The sequence below is a fragment of the Tetranychus urticae genome, chromosome 2 (genome assembly GCF_039701765.1).
Source record: "Tetranychus urticae isolate SD_2017Ah chromosome 2, NJAU_TeUrti_SD_1.0, whole genome shotgun sequence".
Lineage (NCBI taxonomy): Eukaryota > Metazoa > Arthropoda > Arachnida > Trombidiformes > Tetranychidae > Tetranychus > Tetranychus urticae.
The window spans coordinates 6,590,143-6,616,061 of NC_142959.1; the positions used below are offsets into that span (position 1 = coordinate 6,590,143).

Below are 25,919 nucleotides of genomic sequence, written 5' to 3' on the forward strand. Positions count from 1 at the left end.
AGACGCGCGTATAGTGACTATGTTTGTAAATAGCACTTCAACTTGCTTCTTTTGAAAATTTTTTGTAAAAAGTGGAAGTTTTTTAATTGTAAACCTTTAATCGATTTAATTTTTAAACATTTAGTTTCTATTTACATAAATTTAGTTAATCAAAGCCATAACAAGCTTGAAATTCCGCCCAATAAGCTGAATTCAAGAAGCTTTCAACTTCCCTGGCCTGACGACAATGAGATCGACCAAGTTTATGAACCAATGCAAAGTCAGTACAGTCTAATATTTCATCTTCATTACAATCCATAACATTTCTTTTCATATAAACTCTAACTATGTTTTCAGAACATTCTTTGTCATTGGCACAATCCTCAAACGTGTTATCTGCCATGGAATCTCCACCAGCTTCTTTGATATAAGATAAATCGATTTGGTATGGACCACAATTGCTTCCATTGGGACATTGAGTTCGAGTTATATTGCATCCACTACTTGCTTGGCAGATGCAATTCAAACAGTGCTCATCCAAGTTGATCATTTGACTGGTTAAATGATTTATTGTATTAATTGGTGGTTTAGTAGAAAAGCCCAAGCGAACTGGATAAGGAACCAATGGTGGTAATGACATTGACGGCTGGTTTACACTTGGTCTTGGACTATTTTCCCATGGATCGACTTCACCTGAATTGAAAAAATCAGATATATTCAGAGAAAATGAGTTTGTCATGATATAATTTAACTTGACGCTCACAATCAAACTCGGTACTTCGCAAATTTTGATGAGGTGAGGGATGGCCATAGAAATTATACCTTTTGATGTATTTAACTGAAGGATAACATTTCTAGGTGATTTATTGTCTTATCATTTCTAAAGGATCAAGTTTGAAACGTCTAACTTTGAAAGGGTTGACTGTAAATCATCTTCTTGGACTGTATTCTGAATTGTTAATTTGTACACAAATGTTTACTTACGTCTAACACTATCAGCCATAACTGTGCAATATTCAAAATGACGCCAATATTCGGTCTGCTTATGTTTATAGTTTGCACAAGAATTTCCATATCGATGAATTGCCGCAAAATCGTCACAGTCAATCAGGCTATTGGAATCACAATCTTTAAGGTGTTTCAAAACGTAACTTTGGATAACTTTCTCTGAACAAGCTACATCACGGCAACAAACTTCAAATCCATCTCCAGGACTACCAGCACTTTCATAATAATTACGAGACAGACGGAAAGGTCCACATGCTTCATTAGTACACGAAGTATTGCTGTCACAGTTGGTCGAAGCTTCACAAATACATTTCAAACATTCTTTATTAATCAAATTGGCTGCAACTGGTGGAATGGTTGTGCGTAAGGTTTCATAACCTTCGGTTGATGGCTCCAGGTTATCGCCAGTTAAGGTGTAACTTGACTGACTTGTAACCTCATCAAGATTAGAGATAACGTTTTTATCTGTCGGCAAAAAAGAGGATTGATGAGCAAAAAGGTATAAATCGTACGTTTCAAAAGATAGAAATATAACATCGAATTATTCTCATTTTCTGTTTTTGTCTTTACCAATTTACCTTGATCAAGACATGAATTGACTTGTTGACTGAGGGACTCAACGACTACTGACGGTGCTGTCTGACAATTGGAATCATTTGATAGGAAAATGAGCGCATAATCTATACAACCAATCGAGCCATCGCCATTACAATCATGACCATTGTCTATTAAATACTGTTTCACCACGGATTGGCGACATTCAATGGAGTTTAAGCAAAGATCAATATCATTGTCTGGTTTGCCTAATTGGAGCCAAGCTGGAGTAAAATTCAACTTATCATTTTGAACAAACGATTCACTCGCTTTACTCGACTGAACCTGCAACAGAGGGAAAAGAAATGGCAAGTTAATAGATGGAACAGGAAATTTCAGAATTTCTTCGAATTAACATAACTCATTTGGTGTTATTTATGTAAAGTTGACTGAACATTATTGAACAAGTTAACAATACATAATCAACGAGTACTAATAGTTGTTATTGACTTGATTGATTGAAGGAGAAAAAATTTTGAAGGTTAAGAAAGCATCAAAGAAAACGACCTTTTTTATCGTGTTGCTGTTGTTGATAAACACGTTTCAAAAGGTAGTATGGTAAAGGAAATACACTTGCTGGTGTTTCAAGAAGACGATGAGAATGGTGAAGGAGGATGATGACGATGACGATGATGGTGGCAAGAAGGAAAAGTAAATAAGAGATGAAAACCAAGAAAAGTGAGTGCAAAAAAGGGGCCTCAAAGTGAAGCAAATTTTTAATTGGAATGCCAGGCCACCTTAAAACGTATATACATTATCTTAATAATATCAAAAGTGATATTAAACTATGAACTAAATTGAAGCTGATTAAATAATAATAATAAGATAATAAAAGAGAGTGAGAGAGAAATGAAGAGAAGAGGTCAACAGAAGATATTGAAGTAATGAAACATTTTAACCAATTATCCGAGTTCGCGGTTAATTTTATGGTGACGCCTTGCCATTTTTACCTTCATTTTCTTATTGATTCTGGTGTTCGTTGTCAGTACATTGATGTCATTTGCAAGACCGATGAATCTAAATCTTACTAAATCTTGAAAATAAATCAGTCAATAACTTCAATCAAGTCTCACCTTTATGTTTCTTTGTTTTCCTAATCTTAAATTGTGTTCAACTCTTCATATTTAAAATCATCATCCCATTACATCGCCATCATCAACCATATGAGTATAAAATCAAGATCGTATGGAACCTCCAAAGTGTCGATTTCCTTTCTCTGATTATGGTGTAATGTTTAAGTAAATGACTGATTAATCTGATCAAGTCTATGTCAATGACCCATTGTGAGTTTCCATTGAAAAATCTTAAATCATTTTCTTTGTAAAGATCACATTTCTAGTAGATTCCACTTTCCTCGCAATTGCTATCTTGAAATAATGTAAAAGTTCATCATCACTGTTAGGTGAGTTAATTTCACTTTTTATCCCTCTGTCAATCTACCTCTGTGAATAAACTTTCAAATATTAATCATAGTCAAAGCAATGAACTCTTACCAATCTTACATTGTGTATGTAAGATTGGTAAGAATAAGATTTTCACTTAACACTTGACTCATCACATGTCTTAAAACCAGATTAAAACGGTTATTTCACAGAGAATCGTCTGATTAGTAGATTTTTTAAACCTTTATACAGTTAAACATTGACTGTTAATCACTTAACCATTTGCTGGGCTTTTTGGGTTGAAACCAGAATAATAAAGAAAAGGTTAACTTTATAAAGGAAAGTGTAAAAAAACCTTAAGCAAAGTTTCAATGTTAAGTGGTTAATGTGAATGATGAAAGTATTCATATCAATTGGAATCATTTTAATCACCTTAAAAATGCAATCAAAACACGTTGAATCATTAGCAGCAATTAAACCAATTAAATGACCTGTTGAAGGTGAAAAAGACAGAAACAAAAGAGCGATTCCGTTAAATGGTATTACTTGATGTTGATACATATAAATAGTGAAGGGAAAAATGTTAGTCAAGTGTCGATCAATATTAATGATAACAAAAAAATTGAGTCTTACCAATGATCCAAAGTAAGGCATTCATTTGAACAACAATTAACTAATCACATTGATCACCATCAAATTGTAAACAAGAAAGAAAGAGGAAAAGACAGAAAGAAGAAGAAGAAAGAGCAAGAAATAGACAGACACAAGAAGCAAAGGTTGAATAAAACAAAAGGCAAAACAAAAATATACAAAGCTTGCTTGGTGTTGATGGTTGAAGCGTTTTTATTTTCAGGAAAAAACAACACTATGCGTTAATCAAGTCAATTAGGTTTGTAGGACAATTGAAAGGAGATATAAACATACATCAATTTGTCAACAATTAAAGCTTAACACCATTAGTAAATTGTTTATTATTAACATCAACATTTGTGGTGTTTATATGGTTGAACAAGTGTTAACATTGCATACAAAAGACTAACATTTCATGTTGAACTTGAAAGATGTTTAAAGCCATTTGAATGGTTCATCAGCAGACCCTAACCAAACTTGATGATAATCTTACCTGCCCTTAAACTAGTTTCATCCATTGTGAGTCTCTTCCGCATCATCTATTGATCATCATCATAACTATCATTATCATCATCATCATCATCACCATCCTTTCATTAAACCTCATTTGCAGTGTAATTTTTCAATTGTCTTCATCTTAACATTGGTTTCCTGATTTAAGGAAACAGTCAAGATTGATAAATGAAAAGGCAAGTGATAATCAAGAGGAAAAAAGATGAAGATGATGATGAGAGTGAAATAAGTTTGAAAGTGATTGAGCCTCCACCAAGATAAGAGTAACATGCCAATGATCTGAACACAATACCGATTCCAATTGATAGTTAACTGAGAGGTTACTCACTTTTGCATCTTTCACTTTCTCTCATCATCTTAATCATTGAGCATCTTCCTCATTACATAATCTTGACTCTTTACTTCATCTCTTGATTTGAGGAAAAATTCAGCTCAAGTCGATGACATTGTTTCATCGGTTAATAATGAACATTATACAATAAAAAAACGTTAAAGTTAAGCAACAGTGTAATTGAAAGCAAAAAGTAAGTTCATTGACATTAACTAAGGAAAGAGTCTGTAAGGAAAAGGATGAGTTGAAAAACTTACTAGTAAAAAGCCCAAATGTTAACCCAAACCGTTAACCCAAACCCAAGTGTTACCCAAAATCAAAGTTGAACTTGAACCAGAAAAAAACGCATTAATCTAGTTGACCCTTTGACTTTTTGGACCATCAATCTTGGAATCATCTTGGTAACCCATTTTTGTTTGAGTAAAGAAAGCAAAATTTTTGTTTTTGTTTTTCTTCTTCTTCTTCATTTTTTTCCTTCCCTTTTCATGATCGTCAACTGATGAAGAACCATCAGAGTAATCATTTAAGCTTGAAAGCTAATTTACTCTCTATTTTTCTCTTTCTTTCCTTCTTAATAATCTCTTTCCTCTTCTCATCCTTCTCATCCCTTATCATGTTCACCCGCGTGCTGATGAAAAGTTGAATGAACTTTAAATAGATTGCCCTTGTACTAGTCTTCAAATGAAGCGTAACTATTAACCAAGCAACTTGTTATTTACCATTTGATACTGTTAACAATCTTAATTTGAAATATTTTTCTTCTTCTCTTCTCAAATTACCAATTCTATTTCCTGTTAATTAACTCATGTAAATTATGTTTAATCAATTAATCACTAAAATCCTCAATTAGCAACAATAAGCCCAAAACAATAGCCAGCAATAACGGTGAAATATGAAAAGACTAAGGTTAACAGTAAGGTTAAACCCAAAAAACCAAGATGCCATTAATATTGAAAGCCAGTGTTTAAACTCTTTAATCACAGGTAATCTTGCAGGTTTCATTGTGTATTTACATTCATCTATGTCAATTTATCTGATTCCGTGAAAAGTATCCAAAAAAGGCACTTCCCTGTCTGCCTGAATCAGGAAGAAGGTAAAAACTGAAGATGATAAACAAGTGGATATAAAAGTTATTCAAGACTTTTCATCTCATTTTTCAAACTCTTACCCTTTTTTAGACCCAAAAAAGGGAAGACTGACTGGTGAAGACGATGAGGATGGAGATAGAAGAGTGAAGATGATGCGGAAGACGGAAACTAGTTTAATAAGCGCTTTAAACCTGAAATTTAAAGACGGGTTAGGGTCAAAGAAGATCAGATGTTTTATAATATCATTCAAGTTCAATCAGATGTTCAACTTTTTTCTTTTTCCTTTTTCTTTTTTCTTTCTTTCCCAATCATGATTCTTTCATTCATCATGTTCATCTTGATCATTCATTGAACACTTTGGCGCCTAAACCAGCTGAAAAAAGGTGCAAAAACAAAAAGAAGTGAAAAATGTTGCGAAAAATTGTTTAACCAAAACAAAAATAGTGATTAAAATGAAGATGAAGATGATTATAATGCAAAGGAGGAAACAGATCAATAACCGGTTAATAAATGTCTTGGTGACATTAAATTGTCACCCAAAGTGATCATCAATATTGTCCCACAAACCTATTAACTAACGTCTCGATACAATCATGTAAAGAGACAATTTTTGTTCATTTTAATTTCTCAATAATCCAAAGAAACATCAACAATTATCTTCATAATCATCTTTATGTTCATCTTAATGTTCACCATTAGAAGCTATTTAAGGTAAAAGTAGTTTGAAGTGTCAATGGACAGAAAGGGAAAAATGATGTTTTGACCAGAAAATTGAAAACCTTTTTTGGACCGAAATTTCAACTCTTACATTAGACAAATGTTTAGTGATTGTTATCATTCTCACCATCAAGCTAATTGTAACTCAAGGCAAATTTAATTTCTTTATAAATCAATTATAAATCAAGGTGAAAACAGCAAATCTTGTAAATTGTCGTAACCAACTTGTACCAGGGAATGGTTTATTTTTGTTGTTGTTTTTTTGTTTGCTTGATCCGGAAGATGATGTTGTTGGTTGATCCAAGAATGATGATCATTTACACAATCAAAGGTATATTTTGTTGTTAAAGTTGAAAAGTTAAAGAGCAATCAGTTGATGATGACAAGGTGATGCGGAAGAGGCATTAATGATGATCAAGATTGAAACTAGTTTAAGGGTTGGATAGCTTTTAATAGGCACACAAAGATTTACATTTACTCGGCTTCAGTCAGTATCAAGTTCAGTATCAACGGCAATCTGTGTTTTTTGTTTTCAGTTTTGTACCAATAATTTAATCTAGTGTCATGAAACGTACTTTGAATTGTGATCATTGAAAGTGCCTTTATTCAAAGTGATCTTTACCCAAAAAATCTTCATCATTTATTCTTGATCAACATTCAACATTGATTATAACAGTTGATTACAATTATAAGTAAGAAATTATGATTTATCAATTTTTCAATTCAACAATCTTTTTCCTCGTAAAACTGACTTGCCAATCAATCCGTGTTGCAACCTAGAAGCTTAACCTTACAGCATCAAGTCAAGACTATCTTAGGCTTGACATTTCCAGCCTGAGTTAACCAGTATTTACAGATGAAGATTGATTAAGTGATGATTTGTGAACATCAGCTAATTGTTGCCTGTTTACCTAACCAAATGGTTAAGGTAAAACATAAAATAAAAGTTGAATCATAAAACCGAAATGAGAAATTTCTTGGTAAAAATAATTTTTTACCTTTTCTCTTTTGCTTTCATTGCTTTCACTTGAAAACCATTTGAAGACGAAAAGCATTTTTATTGCAGAAGTAAAATGCTACTCTCACTAGGTACATGTGTATTTATGAGGGTCAAGTGTCCAAATTTAGACAATTATGGGCAAGAAAAGAAAAGAATGGCAAAAGTAAGAAGACATAACTCACGTGGTTCCTATTGTCCATTGAACTTGGATTAGAGGTCAGTAAAGAAAGTATCCTTCAAAATTGTCCCAAACAAAGTTAACATTACATTTCTTACTTAACCTTTACTCAAGCAACACACACACATACAAAGGTCGGGCTAATGGTTTAACCTTAATAAAAGGTGTCACCAATGACAAGACAAGGTGACCTTTATTCAAGACAGCTGCTTGAGTAAAGTAAATGACCCTGTAAAATGAAGATGAAAAAGAAAGCAAAAGAAGACAAAAAGAAGAAGAGAGAAGAGAGAAGAAAATCTTTTCATTCAATCTTTTTTTTCTCTCAATGAAATACAATAATCTTTGGAGTAACACAAAAGTGAAATACACTGAGAAATACGTTGACAATTGAGTAACCTTTGAGAATCTCAAATTCCTCAACCTTTTTGTCTTGTTGTCCAGCTATGTTGACTTAGCATTTCGGTCACTCCAAGACATCAAATGTCTGACCTTGCATGACCAACTTACCTTGACCATTTCACCTTGACCGGAACAAGGCGAAATCTAACAGTCATTTATAGCGATTCAAAAATACAGAGTCAAGTTGACCCGCTGTCAGAGGTTAACATTGTTCACATTTGGATAATTTGATGGTCAACTCGGGATAGAAACTTGTTTGCAAATTTTCATTCAAAGACAACTGATAATTAAATTACGATGCAATTCAAGATTGATTGAATGGATGAACCAGGAAATGAAAGACTACATTCAATTTACTATTTTTAAATCACTAATCTTTGGTCAACCTCTTGACTTTAATTAACCTTAATGCAATTAAAACAGAGTTAAGATTATTAAACTCAGCAAAAATGTACACTCATATAAATATAAATACATTTATATACATATCAACTAACAATCGAGACAAGTTATGAGACATAAACTCGAAGCAAAGCCCGAGTATCTCCTAGCCTCGAGAGATTCTGGTTTAACTGATTTAGACCAATATGTAATCCAACCTCAACACTTATTTTTTACTTGATTTTCAAAACAAAATGTCTTAATTTTTCATTGGATTCAAGATTCATTTCCGTATTTTAATTTTGACATTTAAAAAGGTCTAATCACTGTCTACTGAGCAAACGGCTTAATTAGTTTACTGTGTTAGTTAACCAATTGATACAATTTAACCAATTGGTTAAATACTGGTTACCTTGAATATGGTGGGTTAAATGTTATTGAACAAATAGTTCAATATTGATTCAGTCCTTTGCGCTTTTGACTTTTCCTGTTAACATGCAATGTAAAAATCAAATGAAATTGTTAAAATGAAAATAAATCAGAAAAATGAAAACAAAGGAAGTGCAAATCAATCAAAATTGGTTTAAAAATAAATGAAAAAATGCGCTAAATTTGACTTGAAAATGAGTTTACAATTGAAATCTAAAGTTAGACTTGCAATTATTGGATTGACAATTGGATTGACAGTTGATAAATGGTTAACGATACTCAAAGTTTGTCCATTTGTCTTGGAGTTAATCTTATCCTTTAGCCTTGGATTGATGATTCAAATTGTTAATCAGTTTTGTTTCAATTGATTGTCTTTACGTTTTTTTTGTTGAACAAAATCATTTCATTTTGTCTTTTCATTTTTTTTTACAGAAGAGAAGGAAAAGAAAGATAAAGGAAGAGAAAAGAGAGAGAAAAGAAAGAAGTAAAAAGAAGAGGAAGATAAGTGTTTAATCACCTTTGTCTCCTCCTTCACCGGATTGAAGGGAAGAAAAAAGAAAGAAAAAGAAAGAAGATGAAAAAGATGAAGAGAAACTGCCAATCATCTGAAAGATGTGAGTCTCTGTCACCGCCTTAAAGGAGCAATCGGCATTTCATGATGAACAATCAAACAATTTCAACTCTTGCTGATTGTCAAAACATTTCACCATCATCATCACCAACAAAGACAATATCATCTTTAATATCAATATCAGTATCATCATCATCTTCATCTTCATCTCCGTCATCAACATCGAGTCCTTTAACGATATCCAAATATAATATTACCAATCAACAAATGACTACAACTGATCAACAAGTTGATCAACATCATCAACCTAATCATCATCATCACCATCAACATTTAAATCAGCAAAATGATAAACAAACATTCGATCAACAGGATTCAGTAAGCAAATATGACAATTCAAATAAAGCTGAAAATCGTTTGATTCAACCTGATATCCATCATCGCCATCACCATCACCATCATTCACACCATCACCATCACCACCATCATAACCACCGATCAATGGAGTTAGTGTTTAGGAATATTATTCTGTATGAACCTTTTAATGTGAAAAGTAATGGACTTTTTTGCTCCAAATCATCTTGTCTTGCCAGTAAAGGTGAGGATGTTTCAATTACAATAGATGATGATAAACGTAATCAAGTCAACAGTTATGATAGCTGTTCAACGGCAACCTCAAGTTTAACGGAAAACAGACGCATTTTGGACGATATTAATGGTTATGCCAGGCCAGGTCAAGTTCTTGGTATTATGGGTCCATCAGGATCGGGTAAATCAAGTTTATTAAATGTTTTATCCGGAAGATTAAAGCCTGATCAAGGTTGTATTACACTTGCTGGTGAGATGCTTAATAAAAGGATGAAACGAAAGATTAATTATGTCCTTCAACATGACATTTTCCTACCTAATTTAACTCTTAGACAGACTCTTAAGGTGAGTGTTATTTCAATTTCACAATCAATATTAATCATTATACGATCATTTTATAAACACAATTAGGGTAAAATCAACATTCACTGTTGTTATTAAGAAGAAGAAGAAAATCTGACGAGGGAAAAAATGAGAGAAAAAAAACATTGAATTCGAATAAAAATGATTCTTGATTTTACCGTTTCTTTTGACTTGAAATGCGCATAATGATGCAACTTGACAGTAAATTGTTCAAGATTTCATTAATTGGCTGATAATCAATTCAATTGGTTAACTTGATTCAGTATATCTTACACTGAAATTTTGATTGTTGATACGATAATCACAATGACTTTCAACAAATCTCATGTTTTCGCTTTAGCTGTCAGATTACTCAACCTAACCGATTAATATAATGAAATCACAATAACAGTATAATGATATTAATTATATTTATAGCATAGTTAAGTAGTCAAATTGATAGCAATCAATGGAAATAGCGAGTAAATCAAGTTAACCAGGATTTAAACTGATTCAAGATTGGAAAGGAAGAAAAAAAATAAACATTTCTAATGAAACTTGAAATTGAATGTTGCTTTTGATTTTCCACCTTTTCTCACCTAAACAATTGTCAATTGCAATTAAATTCATCTATTTCTATTTCTCTAGTATAACGCTATTCTTCGTCTACCTGAATCAATGAGTTACTCTCAGAAGATGAAGCAAGTTGATAATATTATTGACATTCTGGACCTGGGTCAATGTATGGATACCATTATTGGTGATGCTTCACGACGAGGTTTATCTGGAGGTGAAAAGAAACGAGCCAACATTGCTTGTGAACTTTTATCAAATCCAAGTGTAATGCTTTTAGATGTAAGTTTGTTTTGGTTAATTGTTTCCAACAGTTAACCATTAATTGTTAAATCAATTTTCGCTCAAATCCAATGACCAATTAATCCTGGACAAAGAGAAAGATTTTCATTAGTTGAATGAGAAACATTGAAACATTTGCTATTTACTTACTTCTCAGTTTGTTGAGTCTTGCACAAATGGCTAATTGTTGTTGATAAGATGATCATCAATTAATACATGGTAAAGGATTGATGGGATATTAATCTTCTGGTAATGTTGAATGTTGATTGATGTTGATAACGTCTTTAGTTTATTGATTGTTTTCACTTTTCACTTTTGAAAGTTGAAAGGTACTTCTATTTCATCATCATTATTATTAATTTTCACTGTAAACCCGGAAATTTAATTGATGATGAGAAAGCTCATTTGGACTGAAAATAGCTGAACAATTAATTAATGATTAGCATGGACATGAGAAGGAGAGAAATGAAGAAAAAAAGATTTTTTTTCTCTCTTTTCTCTTTTCGGTTAAATTGTTGTTGAAATTGAAATCTTGGCCTAGTTATAATTGAGTAACTTTACGATCAAATGCAATTAGAAGCTAATTTAAGGCTTGACTTTACCATTAAAAACTATAAATTTGTTTTGCCTCCAACATCAATTTAAATTGTAATTATCCATTAAATAACATGTATTAAAATATACATCTTTTTAGTGGATTTCATTTCCAATCCTTTCATCTGTCCAAGCTAACATTTACATGTTTAGCCAATTATAAGGCGAAAGGTTGACTGACAATCAATAAGCAAAAAACAACACCAATTGATTGTCTTAGATGTCAATCTATTTAATACTCTTTACCAGTTAATCAACATTAATATATGAGTAAACACCAGAGAATAATTAATCCAGATAATCCAATCCGATTTTATTGAATCTCAGCAAATTCAAATAATATCCAAGACCAGGTAACAAACAAATAGTCAACCATTTCTTTTGACGATAATTAACTTTATGGTACCATTTTAATACTCACGTCGTCAGCTGTTCATTAATTGACATGGTGTGATCTTGATTATCGTGTTGTAGATGATGGGAATAACAAGCCTTTCATGTTTATATTATTTTACAGATAATTTTGTCTGTTGATTGTCTAACAGCGACCTTGAATAGATTTCAAGTAGAGTAATAAAATAATTTAGTTAGCCTTGATTTTAAATATCAGGTTCTCCGGGGATTGATGATTATCCACCTTATTGATTACTTTGTCACTAGTCAAGAATTATGTCTTCAAGAATCTTCTTCTTTTTATCAAATACTTGGATACACTGATTGGTGAAACGATTTTACCCTACAATTTCAACCTTTTCAGCACCAAAATACTTCATAGATATAGTTGAATAACGATTTAATTGCTTGTGTGTTGGATATTCAGAGGGAAAATATAACAGCATTGGTTTTTACATTTATAAATACAAATTTCCAGTAATTTGCAACTTTGTCCTTTGATGGTTGAATGTCTTTTCAAATGAGTGATATTATTTATGCGCTTCACAGATGCTTAAGATTCAATTTGGTTAATGATTTGCGTAAAATCTTAAAATTTGAATGAATCTAATTATTGAAATTTTTATCCTTTCTTTTTGTTTCTTTTATGTGACTAACAGGAACCAACATCTGGCTTAGACTCCAGCACTGCCTTAGGAATAATGAAATTTTTAAAGGAATACGCAATGAAAGAGCGTAAAATTGTGATTATCAGTATTCATCAACCTTCATCTCAGATATTTTATCTGCTTGACAAATTATTGTTATTATCCAATGGTAATTTGGCGTATTTTGGAGACTCCCATTCGGTTGTTCCTTTTTTCTCTTCAATCGGCTTTGAAATCACTCCAAATTATAATCCGGCTGATTTTATGATGGAAACTATTAAGGGAAGCAAACAAGACCAAGAAAAGATAATATCAGCTGCTCGTCGATTAAGTAAATTACCTTTAACCCAACGATCGAGACCACCTTCACTTTCATCATCTTCATCGCCATCGTCTCATCAAATGAAAACATCTTCCATTGACCACCATTCTCAAGATTCCGATGATAATTCCCAATCTGAACTTAATCCCCATCCCCATCATCAACATATTCAGCATCATCATTCTCATCAAAGACGTCATCATCATCGCCAAGATTCACTTTCAGAACATCATCATCAGACGGAACCAGACAATCATCATGATTCAAATTGCGATGAGGATGACATTGACAATCGGGTTCCTGTAACACCTCCCAATGGTGAGTTTGTTGGTGATCATGACCGGGCAGATACAAATCCTCTATGGCCTGATGGACATGAATCGTCTGATGGACACGACACTAAACCTCCTGGATCAACAGAGCTTAGAGTAATAATCGATCCTTGTAAAAAGTTGACAAAAATTTATACCAAAATCGGTTATGATGATGATTCGGGAAGATCCAGTTGGACCGAAACTGATCGCCTTTCAACAGCAACCTTTTCTTCTTATTCATTGGCAGCCTCAAATGATGAAATGAACTACGCAGGAAGTAGGTTAAGTCCATCATCACGTTACTCTTCAACTGGTCGTATTGTAGGCAATGAAGCTTACGGTAAATGGCCAACCTCTTTTTGGACTCAATGTAAAGTATTAATGCAGCGAAATTTCCACCAATCAAGGGGAAGAATGCTTTCCAAATTGAACTGGATCCAAGCTATTGTACTTGGAGTAATTACAGGTTTAATGTGGTTTCAAATACCAAGGCAAGAAACATCCCTCAATGATATCCGGGGTTGGATGTTTTTTGCAACTTCATATTGGCAGCTTTTCGCTCTATTTGGTACACTTGTTTCTCTTCCCCCAGAGAAAGAAGTGGTAAATAAAGAAAGAGCCTCTGGATGTTATCGCTTGTCTGCTTACTATATTGCCAAATTGCTTGGAGATTTACCGTCAATAGTGGCTTTACCCACTGCCTTTTATTTTATATCATATCCAATGTTTAGTTTTTACTCCATAACTCTTTTCATAGTCCAATGGTTTTTCTTTATACTAAACTCTGTTGTCGCACAAACGATGGGCTTTGTAATCGGTGTAACCACAGGTAACCTCGAAGTATCCATGACAATATCAGCACTTTACTCCATGTCAACCAATCTATTCGGTGGCTTCTACTCAAATATGGTACCATCATGGTTAACATGGGCCAAATATTTGTCAATTGTTCACTATGCATTTCAAAATATGCAAATCATCGAGCTCATGTATGGACCTCCGATTAAGTAAGTAGATATTAGCCACCAATCCAATTAACTACGAAATTAATCACAAAAGAAGGAAAACCATTTACAATAACTATTATCAAATTAACTCTAAACAATCAAAAGTAAATAGCTATTATTAAATGAAATGCGCGAAAATAATAAGTCAGTAACACCATCTACTGTTCGTAGATAGAACTAAAAATTGGTTAAACATGAAAAAGTGAAAAAGTTCAGTTAATTTTCTAATCAGATGTTATATTGTTGAGCCTTTTTGATTGATCAAATTGTTTAATCGCAATTCTTTTCTTTCTGATTAATAGGTGCTCGCCCAGTTTCTCTAGATTCCCGAGTTGTATAAAAAGAAATGAAACTCTTCTAGAAGGAAATGGACTGTTTATAGCCAAAGATGAACTTTTAATGACAGTGGAAACGATTGGCAGTACAACTGGTTTAGAGTCAATTGGTTTAAATACATTCATTTTACTCTGTTTCCTGACGTTTACCCAGATCTTTGGTTATATAATTCTGAGATACGTTCGCAAAAAGTGAATTTTTCATCTAATTATAACAATTAATTATTCTGCTTGCCTTGATATTTTCAAGTTAAACTGAAAATGATATTTTCTAAAAGAAACACATCACATCATTTTCACAAAAAAACAAAAACATTATACAAATTACAAAATAAAAATTATTACAATGCTCATGTTTGTCTCCTAAAAACTGAATAGTTATATACTCAATAAAAAACTATTCAATCGATTATCGAATTTCCAATTTGTAAAGATGAACAATGATTAATTAATCCAACACGGAGATAACAAAAAAGGCAACAAATTTATGTATCGATTTGATTCTATACTTTTTTTAATTGTATACTGCCATTGATAACAAAAATAAATTATTAAACATCGGGACAAATTGTCAACTTTGTTTGCGAGTTTGTATTTGACTTAGTTTTTATCGCACTTTCCATAATTTGAACCATATTTTCGTGTTTAACTTCATTATCCTTTTCATCAGAAATCCATTGAATTATATTAGTTATCGTGTGTGGTTTGTGCGAAGAGGGGACGGAGATTCACTTTAGTAAATACGCATAATACAAATACATTGACTTATTGATTAGTATACAGTAATCAAGTTGTGGACAATAAACATTTCTTATAGAAACGGTTAAAGCGGAAAGTTGATTGGCAATGGAATGAAATTGATCTCTCTGCAGAAGTTTTGACGTATATTCTTGAGGAACAACATTAAAAACCATTTTATATCTCCAGACAATTAATGAATAGCTTGTAACAATATGAAGGCATTAACATTTTCTTGTTAACCATCCATGACTAGATCAGCTGAAGTAGATGTACATTATAAGAACATTTTGAGCAGAAAAGAGATTTAGGCTTTAATTGAGTGTTGGAAAAAAATGGATCGTCAATGGAGAAGCTTTAATGGCGGTGTAACCAAGTTTGTAGATAGAAAGCTAAGTTGATGCAATTAAGAGATTAAATTGTTGTAACCATCCAGGAGATTCAAATTACTTTCATTTTCAGGTGTAACTTGATTCTGTCATTGTAATCATTTCCATCAAATCACAAGGCATTGAAGTGAAAAGTTAAATTGAATCACATTTTTGTAAGCTGGGTGTGATTTGGTTTCAAGACTAGATGAACTTAGTTTACAGATCCTGAGGTTATTGGAATGATGAACCGGCGATGAAAGTAATCTGATTGCATCCAACATCTTATCAGATGATCAGATAATCAGGCTCTTGATGACTCAATAAAGTTCATAAGTCAAACCAAAAAACTTTATACAATTGAGGTGAAGATTGGCCACATGTTTTAAGCAATTTACTAAGGCTTTTGTAAGTTTCAGGAGATTGAGCCTCGTGAATAGCTACCATTGAAACGTTGTGAGCTTTGGCACATGAGCATGGGTTGACGGTCAGTGTAAACAGAGTACATGGAAGTCATTGGAGTAGCTGAAAATAAGATAAAAATAGCGATAAATTAAGATCAAATGAAATGAAGATGAAACCAGAACATTTAGGAAGCAGGAAAAGCCCAATAAAACTTACAAGATAATCCTTTCTCTGATGGTCCTTCATGAAATCGCACTAAAGTTGCAGAGTTAATAGTTGCCTCGTGACTTGACTGACTCGGAGTAACCATATTCTGCCATGAAGCTTCAGAGTTGCACCCAGAATCAGAAGTAGCTTGTGTCACTGAGGAAAAAGAAAATTTTTTTTACAACAATTAGCAAAACAAACTCTGGCTCTTTTAAAAACTAAGCTTGGAAGACTAATGCATCAAATTTGACCAATCTAATCTGACTACCATTTAAAGCTATTTAGACTAATAGACTCAGTTTTAACAGATCTTTCTTACAAAGTTACAAATAATGTAACCATCAACTTTATGTCAAGATTGTCTATAAAGAGATAAACCATGTAAATCATTTAAGAGCAGTCGATTAGATTGATTGCAAGTGAAAAAATTGGTCAGTATAAAATTGCCAAGTTAATAAATGGGATGAAAGTGAAGAGACACAATATACACTTACTTGGATAATGGTAAACATGGACATCCGATCGAGGTGGACGAGGAGTCCTTTTGACTGTTGCATATAAAGGCTCTCCTGATTCGGATGTTGAATGCTGTGTTAAGTGAAGGATGGAGGGCAACAAAAAAAAGAAAAACGATGAAAAAGATGATGTTTTAGATGATATACATTCATGGTACAAGAGAGTACAATAGATGATTGATTGATTAAACTGACTACCGTCTACTCAGCAGGATAAGAAAATGATGATGATGATGAAGAAACTTACAGAGGGAAAAAAGCAAGACCGAAAAGTATAAAGAATGTTTCACTAAAAAGAAAGTTACATCAAAATTCACATTTTGTTAAACAGAAGATACGCAATAAGATGAACAAGAAAGAGAGATGATGATACTGATGATACAGATGATAGGAAAGATGAAAATAAAGATGAAAAGATGATAATAAAGAGTCTGAAAAAAGGGTTTACAATTTACATGTTTATAAGCTTTACCATGTGAATGAAAAAAGCGAGGGAAAAAACAGCAAAGGAAAAGGAAGTGACTCTGATGATTCTAATGACCTCTAGTATTTTTTTATTACATTAAACAGTTACTTAGTAATTTAAATGCAAGTTAATAACAATAGTTGATGATAAAGATGATAGAATGATGAAGAAAGAAGATAAATCTGATGAAGAAAAGTTATGAGTGTATAACAATAAATAACATTTATTTATATGCAAAATGATTGATGTATTAACTGAGAGGCAAAGATGGGACAAGAAAAAAAGAGATGAATATGAAAGGAAGAAAAGGTTGTCCAGCAAAAAAAAGGACTCAAAAGAAGTCAAAAGGATTGACCAACAATTCAATTATGGACAGGCAATTTGCAATTGTCAGTTAAATGATCCATCTACAAGTTTATCCTTAACCAAAATGATGAGCAAGTTTTAATAAATTGCTGCTTTTTGTTTTTATTTTCATGTTTAGTGGACAACAAATCTGCCTTTTACCATTATTATCATTATTATTATAATCAGCATAATAATCATTACTCTTGTTTCAGATTTAAGAAGGCAAATGAATGAATGAACAAAATGAATTGGTTAAACAAGAGTAAACAAAATGTCAACCCAATCTGGTTCATTGTTTTGACTCTGTAGGGATGATGGGAATAATCATTAATATAAAGATGTTCAAGATATCAACGATGAAGATTCTTGTTTCTCATCATGATTATGATGATAATGATGACAAAAATATTAGTTATTTGCAATTGTCTTGAACCTTGTTTGATGATGAAAACAATGGTCGCTGCCATGTAAACTGTTTTACTGTATATTGCAAGTATTATACTGATTACTGATTGACAATCAATTGAGATTTCACTTTTTTTGCCTTTCGCTTTTTTCCGTTCTGTTTCGTTCATTCCAAATCATCATGAGAATCAAAATGATCAAGATTACTCCAGATTGTTCATCAATTTATCCTCCGTGTCAAACCTTTTATTATTAAATAAACCTTTCATGGGCAACTTAACAATCAACAAGATAAGGTGAATTCAATCAAACTGATTTGGTGTAAAAAGGATAAATGTAATAAACAACAAGAGGTTTGTACAAGTGAGTTGCATATTATTGATTATTAATGATGATTAAATAACAGAACAATTCAATCAATAATCATTTAGAGCAATTGTCACAATAATGCAAAATAACCCAATCATGTTTAAATGTCTTCCAGTCTACAAATCTAATAAGTTTGGTCAAAAGTGTTTCACCAAAAAAAATGAAAATGAACATTTTAATCAATCCATTTCTCATCGATTCTTCGAGACATTTTCTCAGATGAATTCCGGAAAAAAGATAGAGATTCTCATCAAAGCAAAATCACCGTGAAACTATAAACTGTTGAAGATCTCAACCGCTTCTCTGTTACAGTAATAATGCAAAATAACTGTTTAGCTTGGAGGCATCAGGGACTATTAAGATGAACATGCAAAAAGAGTGTTTTGAAAAGAGTTTAATTGCGAGTTTGATCATGTTTCATGATATCAGCTTTGGGGTTTTGTTTTTGGTGTTTACTGGACAGCAAACTTTGATTCTTAATCTAAACAGTTGAAGCTCAACTGAGCCAATGATAATAAGTGAAAATTGTCTTTGGTTATGACATTTGGCTTTCAATTGTTTCTATTTAATACTTGTTCATACATTTTGCTCTTCATGTACATTTCAAATGATAGTTGAAGCAAACTGGTAAAAACTTGTCAACGTTGTGAGATATAAAAAAAATGCAGGCAAAAATGTTAAGACACAGTGGATAAGTGGGAGTACAAAAACTCCCTGGACATTGTTATTAGATATTATAAGGGGTAAACCGTGAAAAAATAATGAAAAGAAATAAAAATGAGAAAAGGTTATTTATTGCTTCAATGAACTTCTTTTTTTTCCCACAGTGAACAGTGGAAAGATGAAGAAGAGAGAAGCAAAAATCAATGTTCCAAGAATCATCTTCATCTTTTTATGGTGAACATTCATCTCAACAATCTTCATTTTTATCATCAGCATCACCATCATCACCATTATCATCATCATCTTTTATGAAAAAGAATAGAATCTAAAACAATAAACTCAATACTAATAGAGAATCATCACTGGGAGTTTTTTTCATATTTTTCCTCTTCTTCTTTATTCTAGCATTTATGACTTTCTTTTTGCTTCTTCTACCACATTTAGTCTTATTCAGTTCTTTTTTCATCAATAGTTGAGATAAATTGTCAACTTATTGAAAAGTTTCAAGTTTGAAAGACAAACATTGTTGACCAAAGCAAAGAATCACATTTGGAAAACATTTGTCTTTATTTATTCTAATGGCTCAACAAAATGAAACTGAGTAAATTGAATAATATCGATGGAATGAGAAGGAAAAGTTTATATTATTTCAGCTAATATTTTACACTAAAATAGCAATTTTATTTGAAAAGTTGAGCGACTTTGATTCACAAATGGAAACTATTAAGCGTACAAAATACTAATAAGTTGTAAAAAATGGCAAACATTTTCATCAGTTTATCATTTTGGTCACAAGATAGTGTTCAAGTTTGAGAATGAAGTTTAAATGAAATGAGAATCATGTTTGAAACGAAATGGGAAAAATTTTGAATTTTACCTTTTTAATTGGGGAGTTTATTGGTCTTTTAGTTTCCATTTGGAGGACACCGTTAACTTCATTTTTTTCATTTTCAATCTTCGTCATCGCATAAGGTGATGGAAAGTAACCTGAATCAAGGGCAGATGCAGCGTCACCGGTTGACTTTTTCATGCTTCCAGCATCCAGTTGTGTTAGTCGGACGGACTCGTTAACAGGTTCACATTTTCCTGAATCATAAATTCCAGGATTTTCTGCAAAAGAAAAATTAAAGAAATAAAAAATCAAATTCGATGTTTTTAAATGTATTAGGTCAGGTTAGATTAGGTTAGGATTGGTTAGATCCAGGAATGTGCGATTTCCGATTTTTACGATCAATCGTCCTCAGAAATCCTAGGCTGATAAAACCTGATTGAGCTACATTACACCTTTTAAGGACGATCAAGTTTCAAGAGCTGATACGATAAAAAGCCAAGTATCATTACTAGCCAAACTTGAATGTAAAAACGTTAATCTTGCAAGAACTGTTCGAATCTTAAGACTTGTTTAGTTATTTTGACTTGATATTTTTGTCTAGTTCTGACTGTCAACCAGTTTTGGGTTATGTTTTGATAGCTTTAGCTTGAAAAGGTTTGGGAATTTAAATGTGATAAAATTATTACCATAAAAACTAATATTGTTTTGTCTCTTCTTCAAGAAAATTAAGCAAACGAGAAAAGTCAAAATGATGAAGGTAACTCCAATTGTTATCGTTGTCGGTAAAAGCAGATTCATATCGAGGTAAAGGGAATGATCAGCTGAAGATTTGGATGCTTCATTGCCAATCAGGGAATGTCCTTTAATGTTGAGTTGAATCCATTGAATGCAATTTAAAAGTTTATCCAAGAGTCAAATATAATTATTGATAATTATTGTAGGTGTGAAAAAAATGTCAAGTGAATGAAAAGTGATGGAAAGAAAAAGGAAAATGGAAAAAAGCATTTTTTAATTAAATTGATTGAAAGAGAGCACATATTAACACAGTAAATCAATCAAATGAATGAATATCAAAAGTGAAATATTTTTGCTCATCAACAATCTTCTATTATCATGAGTCACATCAATGTTTACCATGCAAAAAAAAGACTATTCAACACTTGAATATCACTCATAATGTGATTATTAAAAAATATTTGTTTAAATCCTGTTGAAATGAGCATTCCGTAAAAGCACAAACAAAAGATGCTTTCAAGTGATGCTGACAAGATGATGTAAAATAATGAAAATGATGAACATATTTGAACAAGTTGAACATTCATCAGAATAAAATTGTTGAATAATGGGCTTACCTCGATTGGCTTTGAAGCTCGTCTTAAATGAATAAGCAGCTTGAATGGGTCCAGCTTCATTTGTAGCCGTAATCTTAAGATCATAATTTGTTGCTGGACGAAGATTATTCAATAAAATATCTTTCTCGTCTCGAGATGATGATAAAGTGGCGGAAGATGATGATGATGATGATGGTACAGATGATGAAGATGGTGAAGGAAAAATAAAAGGAAGACTTAACCAATCGGATCTTTTTTCTTCTTTATACATAATCTCAATCTTGTTCATGGGACAACCTCCATCATGCCAAGAATCCAAATGGATAACAGCATTGGTTGAATTAATGGACAACAATGAATGCTTATCTGGAGCAACGGGAGCTAAAAATGAACAGAATTGTGTTAAAGTCTAACAATGCAATATCAATTATCCAATGTCCATATTAAAATGATAACATTGGATGAAGAAAGACAATGAAGATAACAGAGAATGAAAACGACTTAGGAATACATTGAGAAATAAGAAGATGAGGAAAGATGTAATACAATATCTTATTGAATGAATATAAATACAAATGCTTTACTTCGCACTAATCTGAGAATTGTGCAGATAATATTGAACACTAGGAATGATATTCTTGTTGGAGTGAAAACTCCCAGAGAATTCTCAAGTAATCTTTGATAATTCTCCTTATTAACTCGCTTGCATTACATTACTTGCTCAATTGTGAGGAAAATCAACAAAATTCTGACTGGGAGTTACTGGGATTTTTGCTGGGCGGTTTAGTGAATAACTGATAATGAATGTGATAAGACTCTGAAAGTCGAATAAAATCGATTGCTTAAAGAAAGTCTAGTCTTGGCATGTTGATCACCAAATGCTATCCGGTAACAATATGAGCCTTAAGTTGAAAAAAATTTTGATTTATCGTTTTCCAATCATTACTATTCATTTGATTCTCAATATTCATTTTCATTGAATTCGGCTAGCATTTAATTGTCTAACTGTGTGCTGGGCTGATAACTGATAAGCTGGGAGTTTTTTGGAGTTTTCTGGTTGACTTACCTAAACCTTCCGTCTTGACGTAAATAATGTTACTTGGATCAGATTTACCAATTTCATTAAAGGCAATTATATAAAACTGATAGCTTGTACCACAGCTTAGACCTTCAAATGTATGAGATGTTTGACTTGCTGAGACTTCAATTGATTCCCATTTATCTGAATTTGATCGTTTCATATGAATAATGTAACCTGAAAAGAAAAGATTTGTATGATTATAATGAGTTTTGTAGTTGTAGAAATAATATAAAAAGTTATTAAATTTAATGGATCAATTAGTATTGATATTTGTGTTGAGGCAGAAAAAAAGTTGAATATTTTGTTTTGGCTCAACATTATCATGAGTTGAACTTTGACTTTGCTTCTCTAATAACACTTTTTTTTCATTATTTTTTATTTTATACAAAAAAAACATTATTATTACCAGGCAATAGAGAAAGTTCAATAGCAATGAGTGAAAATTCATCTAATATTCAAGGCTTATTGTTTATTAAATTATCAAGTTAGGGAAGCAAAAAATTCAGGGAAAGTTGACGATGACAGGATAAAGAAGAGGAAAAAAATAAGTGAAAAAAAGTTGCATCACACTCTTTCATCTCTCTTCATTATTCTCATCATTATCATCACCATCATCAAGATGAGGATGATATATCGTTCAACATTCCATTCATGGTATATAATCTTTGTTTTTCCCTCATCTTGAGGTTAATGATTTAATGAAAGATGAAAAGTTTATTATTATTGATAACAAATTGACTATATCAACTGATGAAAGTTAATAAGGTTAATAAGTTTTATTTTATCTTGCCAGTCAAGTTATAGCTTCATATAACGAGTCTAATTTAAATATGTGGTTCAACCGTCAAACTCATAATTTTGCCAATTTTCATCCGAAAGATGAAGACAATTTTAACAAGCTCATTTTAGAAATCCATAAAATTGAGAAAATTTCTAATAAAAAATTCGATTCGACCAGAAATCAGCAGCACAAATGAGGCGAAATCTCCGATCACGAATTTTTCTTTTAAAATTGATTTAATCGTTCGATCTAACATTCGACTCTGATCGATTTGATAGATCAATTGATCAGAATCGAAACACTAGTCAGTAGTCACAATGTTTGTCAATCTGCTAACATAAGCTGTTAATCTTAAAGACACCCCTGTTTCATAAAAATCTAACGAAAAATCGATTTTAATCGATACTTTGTACTGAAAAGTTGTGATAAATGAAAGTGCACCGATTCAAATATTTGAGTATCGAGACAGTATTCGATTAGTTTGTGAATAATCGAAGATAATATGGAAAATCGATTAAAAATCGAATGATACTAGAATTGCAATCTAACATAACTTTGTAATACATTTGTGAGGAAGTGAAGCTTTCCGCTCAATCGGATTTTACAGCGAAATGAGAAGTTTATTGAGATCAAATCTGCTGATGTTAAGAGCAATTGCTTCTCAACTAAACTTTCATTTTAAAACTTGTAATGCTGTAAAGTGACCCAATGATGCATATAAATTGTGAACAATCAGGGTTGAAATTAGAGGTGGGCGATTAGTTGATAATCAGATAATCGATTATAATCAAAAATTTCTTCAGATAATCGATTAATCGATTAATCGAAAAAAAGCAAGAAAACTTCAAAAATAACATGAATTCACTGAAAATTCGCCATGAATTCAACGTGAAAAAACAAACTGTACTAGCTAATATAGCTAGATTTAGCATGTTTACTAATCGATTAACTTTTTTCTCTAATCGATAATTATTTTGTTTGAACTAATCGATTATAATCGAGGTAATCGATGTAATCGCCCACCTCTAGTTGAAATTATTCAGTTGATATTTACCTGTTGGAGGATCAGTTTGAGCTTGTTGATCAATGGACCAAGAGATGGTGATTGAATAAGAAGTTTTTGAGTTTACTTTGAGATTTGGTGAAACAGGAGGATCTGTAATTAGATAAAGATAGTAAAAATTTGAAATCATTATTGCGATAAAATGTTACAGTGAAAAGTTTTGCTTCATCATCAATAATGATGATACTGATGTTCATTCAATTGATGAACAATTTCAAGTTTAATCGTGTTTGAAAAAAAAGTAAATAAAATTACTAGTTAAATGATTGCAAACAGAAAATTTGGAGACAAAAATTTTTCAATTTGAACATTATTTCGCCTAGTATAGTCTATCATTACTAGAAGCGAAAAAAAACATGTCATGATTTTCATTCTAGTCAGAGTTTCATCTCTCTCTATCTTCATCTGTCTCATGATGATGATAGTAAATTGAAATCAAATGGCTTGGAACAATATCTTTTTCTCAATCGGTCAGCTCTTCCCCTTTCCCTTGACTAACCTTTCTCCAAAGTTTGGACAAGAACCTCTTCAGATGCTGGACCTGAGCCTTTCGAGTTGAAAGCTTGAACAGTAACAAAGTATTTTGTTGCTCGAGTCAAGCCAGTTATGTGAGCCTCTTCATTGGACGACCTGTCCTTGGCTTCCAGCGTCTTGTACGTATAAGAGGCTCCATTGGGTGAACCCTCAACCTTACTGCCTTCACCTTCCCCGTTCACCGCACGTTGACCACCAGCCTCATCAGTGTCTTTGGCCACTTTGTAGCCAACATAGTAACCCTTGATAACACCGAAAGTCAACTCTTTTTTGGGTGGTTTCCATGTTACCCGAATGGACGATGAACTTATGGGTATTGCTTTGATATGGAGTGGTGGCCCTCCTGGTGCTGCAAATGAGCGAGAAAAAGCAGTTCATCAATAATCGAGTTGTAAAAGTACTGCGATCAAAATGAAATGATTAACGAGTTTGGATTCAATTTTTCTTCTTCTTTTCTCGAGAAATACATTTTTCACCAAATTTGTTTTACCTGTTTCAACCTGAATCTACCTTGCAGGCTTTTCCATCATTAGTTGGATAATCAAATTTATCAATACAAAAATGAAATAATCAACCTTTTTCATTTTTACCTTACATTAAGCTATTCAGTTAACAAAATCAACTTGATAAAGATTCATCAACCGTCTTATAAGCCATGTAATACATTCAATTGTGTGCAACTGTTGCAATGGCTTACAAGACTGATCAATAAATTCAATCAACTGTGACATAAGATTGACCCAAAGGCTTTCAAATCTTTTCAGTTGATCAGGAACAAGAAGCAATGAGAGAGAGGAAAAAAAGTCTAGAAACTATCAAGAACCATTATCTATTGCTATTATTAGGACAAAATTTTGATGAAAAAAACTTGCAGGGTAACAATGAATCATTATGGGAACATCAAAATTGTTATTAAAGAGGATTTAGTTATTGAATGAAAAAGGTGACATTAAACATTAGAAGCAGCAAGAAAAGGTGAAATAAATTAATGACATTTTCATTGTCCATCGAAGATGAAATGAAGAGAAGGAAAAAAATTACATTTGAAACAAGGACAAGGTTAAGGTTGATCAGGTTAAAGGTTAAAAACAATGGTTCGAATCGATGAGTGAAAAAAGTATAATGAGGAAAAAATGGGAATAATAATTGATTGAAATGGATAGAATCGAGGGAAACGTATAAATGGAAAGGGAAAAGATGGAAGAGGATAATGATG

At 32.2% G+C, this 25,919-nt stretch overlaps 3 protein-coding genes across 4 annotated transcripts in view; 1 reads left to right on the forward strand and 2 right to left on the reverse strand.

Annotated features, from left to right (window-relative positions):
* Positions 1-78: 78 nt before the first annotated feature.
* LOC107366087 (uncharacterized) lies at positions 79-7,546 on the reverse strand. Of its 2 annotated transcripts, none has more exons than XM_015933660.3 (6): positions 7,425-7,546; positions 3,597-3,636; positions 3,396-3,454; positions 1,566-1,866; positions 964-1,452; positions 79-672 (listed from the first exon to the last, which is right to left on the reverse strand). In XM_015933660.3, exons 1-6 carry the CDS (start codon positions 7,440-7,442, stop codon positions 146-148), a joined length of 1,434 nt encoding a protein of 477 aa, XP_015789146.3. In that variant the 5' UTR covers positions 7,443-7,546; the 3' UTR covers positions 79-145. The 2 variants fall into 2 exon arrangements, with proteins under 2 accessions (XP_015789146.3, XP_089123609.1); XM_089267483.1 differs by lacking the exon at positions 7,425-7,546 and adding an exon at positions 3,774-4,031.
* E23 (ABC transporter G family member E23) lies at positions 2,597-15,196 on the forward strand. Its single transcript, XM_015933659.3, has 5 exons — positions 2,597-2,983; positions 9,062-10,133; positions 10,779-10,985; positions 12,632-14,262; positions 14,565-15,196. Exons 2-5 carry the CDS (start codon positions 9,285-9,287, stop codon positions 14,791-14,793), a joined length of 2,916 nt encoding a protein of 971 aa, XP_015789145.2. The 5' UTR covers positions 2,597-2,983; positions 9,062-9,284; the 3' UTR covers positions 14,794-15,196.
* The window catches only part of LOC107366084 (cell adhesion molecule Dscam1), a 66,221-nt gene continuing 55,395 nt past the window's right edge, over positions 15,094-25,919 (reverse strand). The window contains exons 12-20 of the mRNA XM_015933658.3: positions 24,669-25,052; positions 24,161-24,262; positions 22,311-22,499; positions 21,266-21,625; positions 20,600-20,773; positions 19,959-20,191; positions 16,810-16,903; positions 16,325-16,471; positions 15,094-16,228 (exon numbers count right to left, since the gene is read on the reverse strand). Of these exons, the coding sequence (XP_015789144.1) occupies positions 16,119-16,228; positions 16,325-16,471; positions 16,810-16,903; positions 19,959-20,191; positions 20,600-20,773; positions 21,266-21,625; positions 22,311-22,499; positions 24,161-24,262; positions 24,669-25,052 (1,793 nt within the window). The 3' untranslated portion in view covers positions 15,094-16,118. The remainder of the gene's footprint in view (positions 16,229-16,324; positions 16,472-16,809; positions 16,904-19,958; positions 20,192-20,599; positions 20,774-21,265; positions 21,626-22,310; positions 22,500-24,160; positions 24,263-24,668; positions 25,053-25,919) is intronic.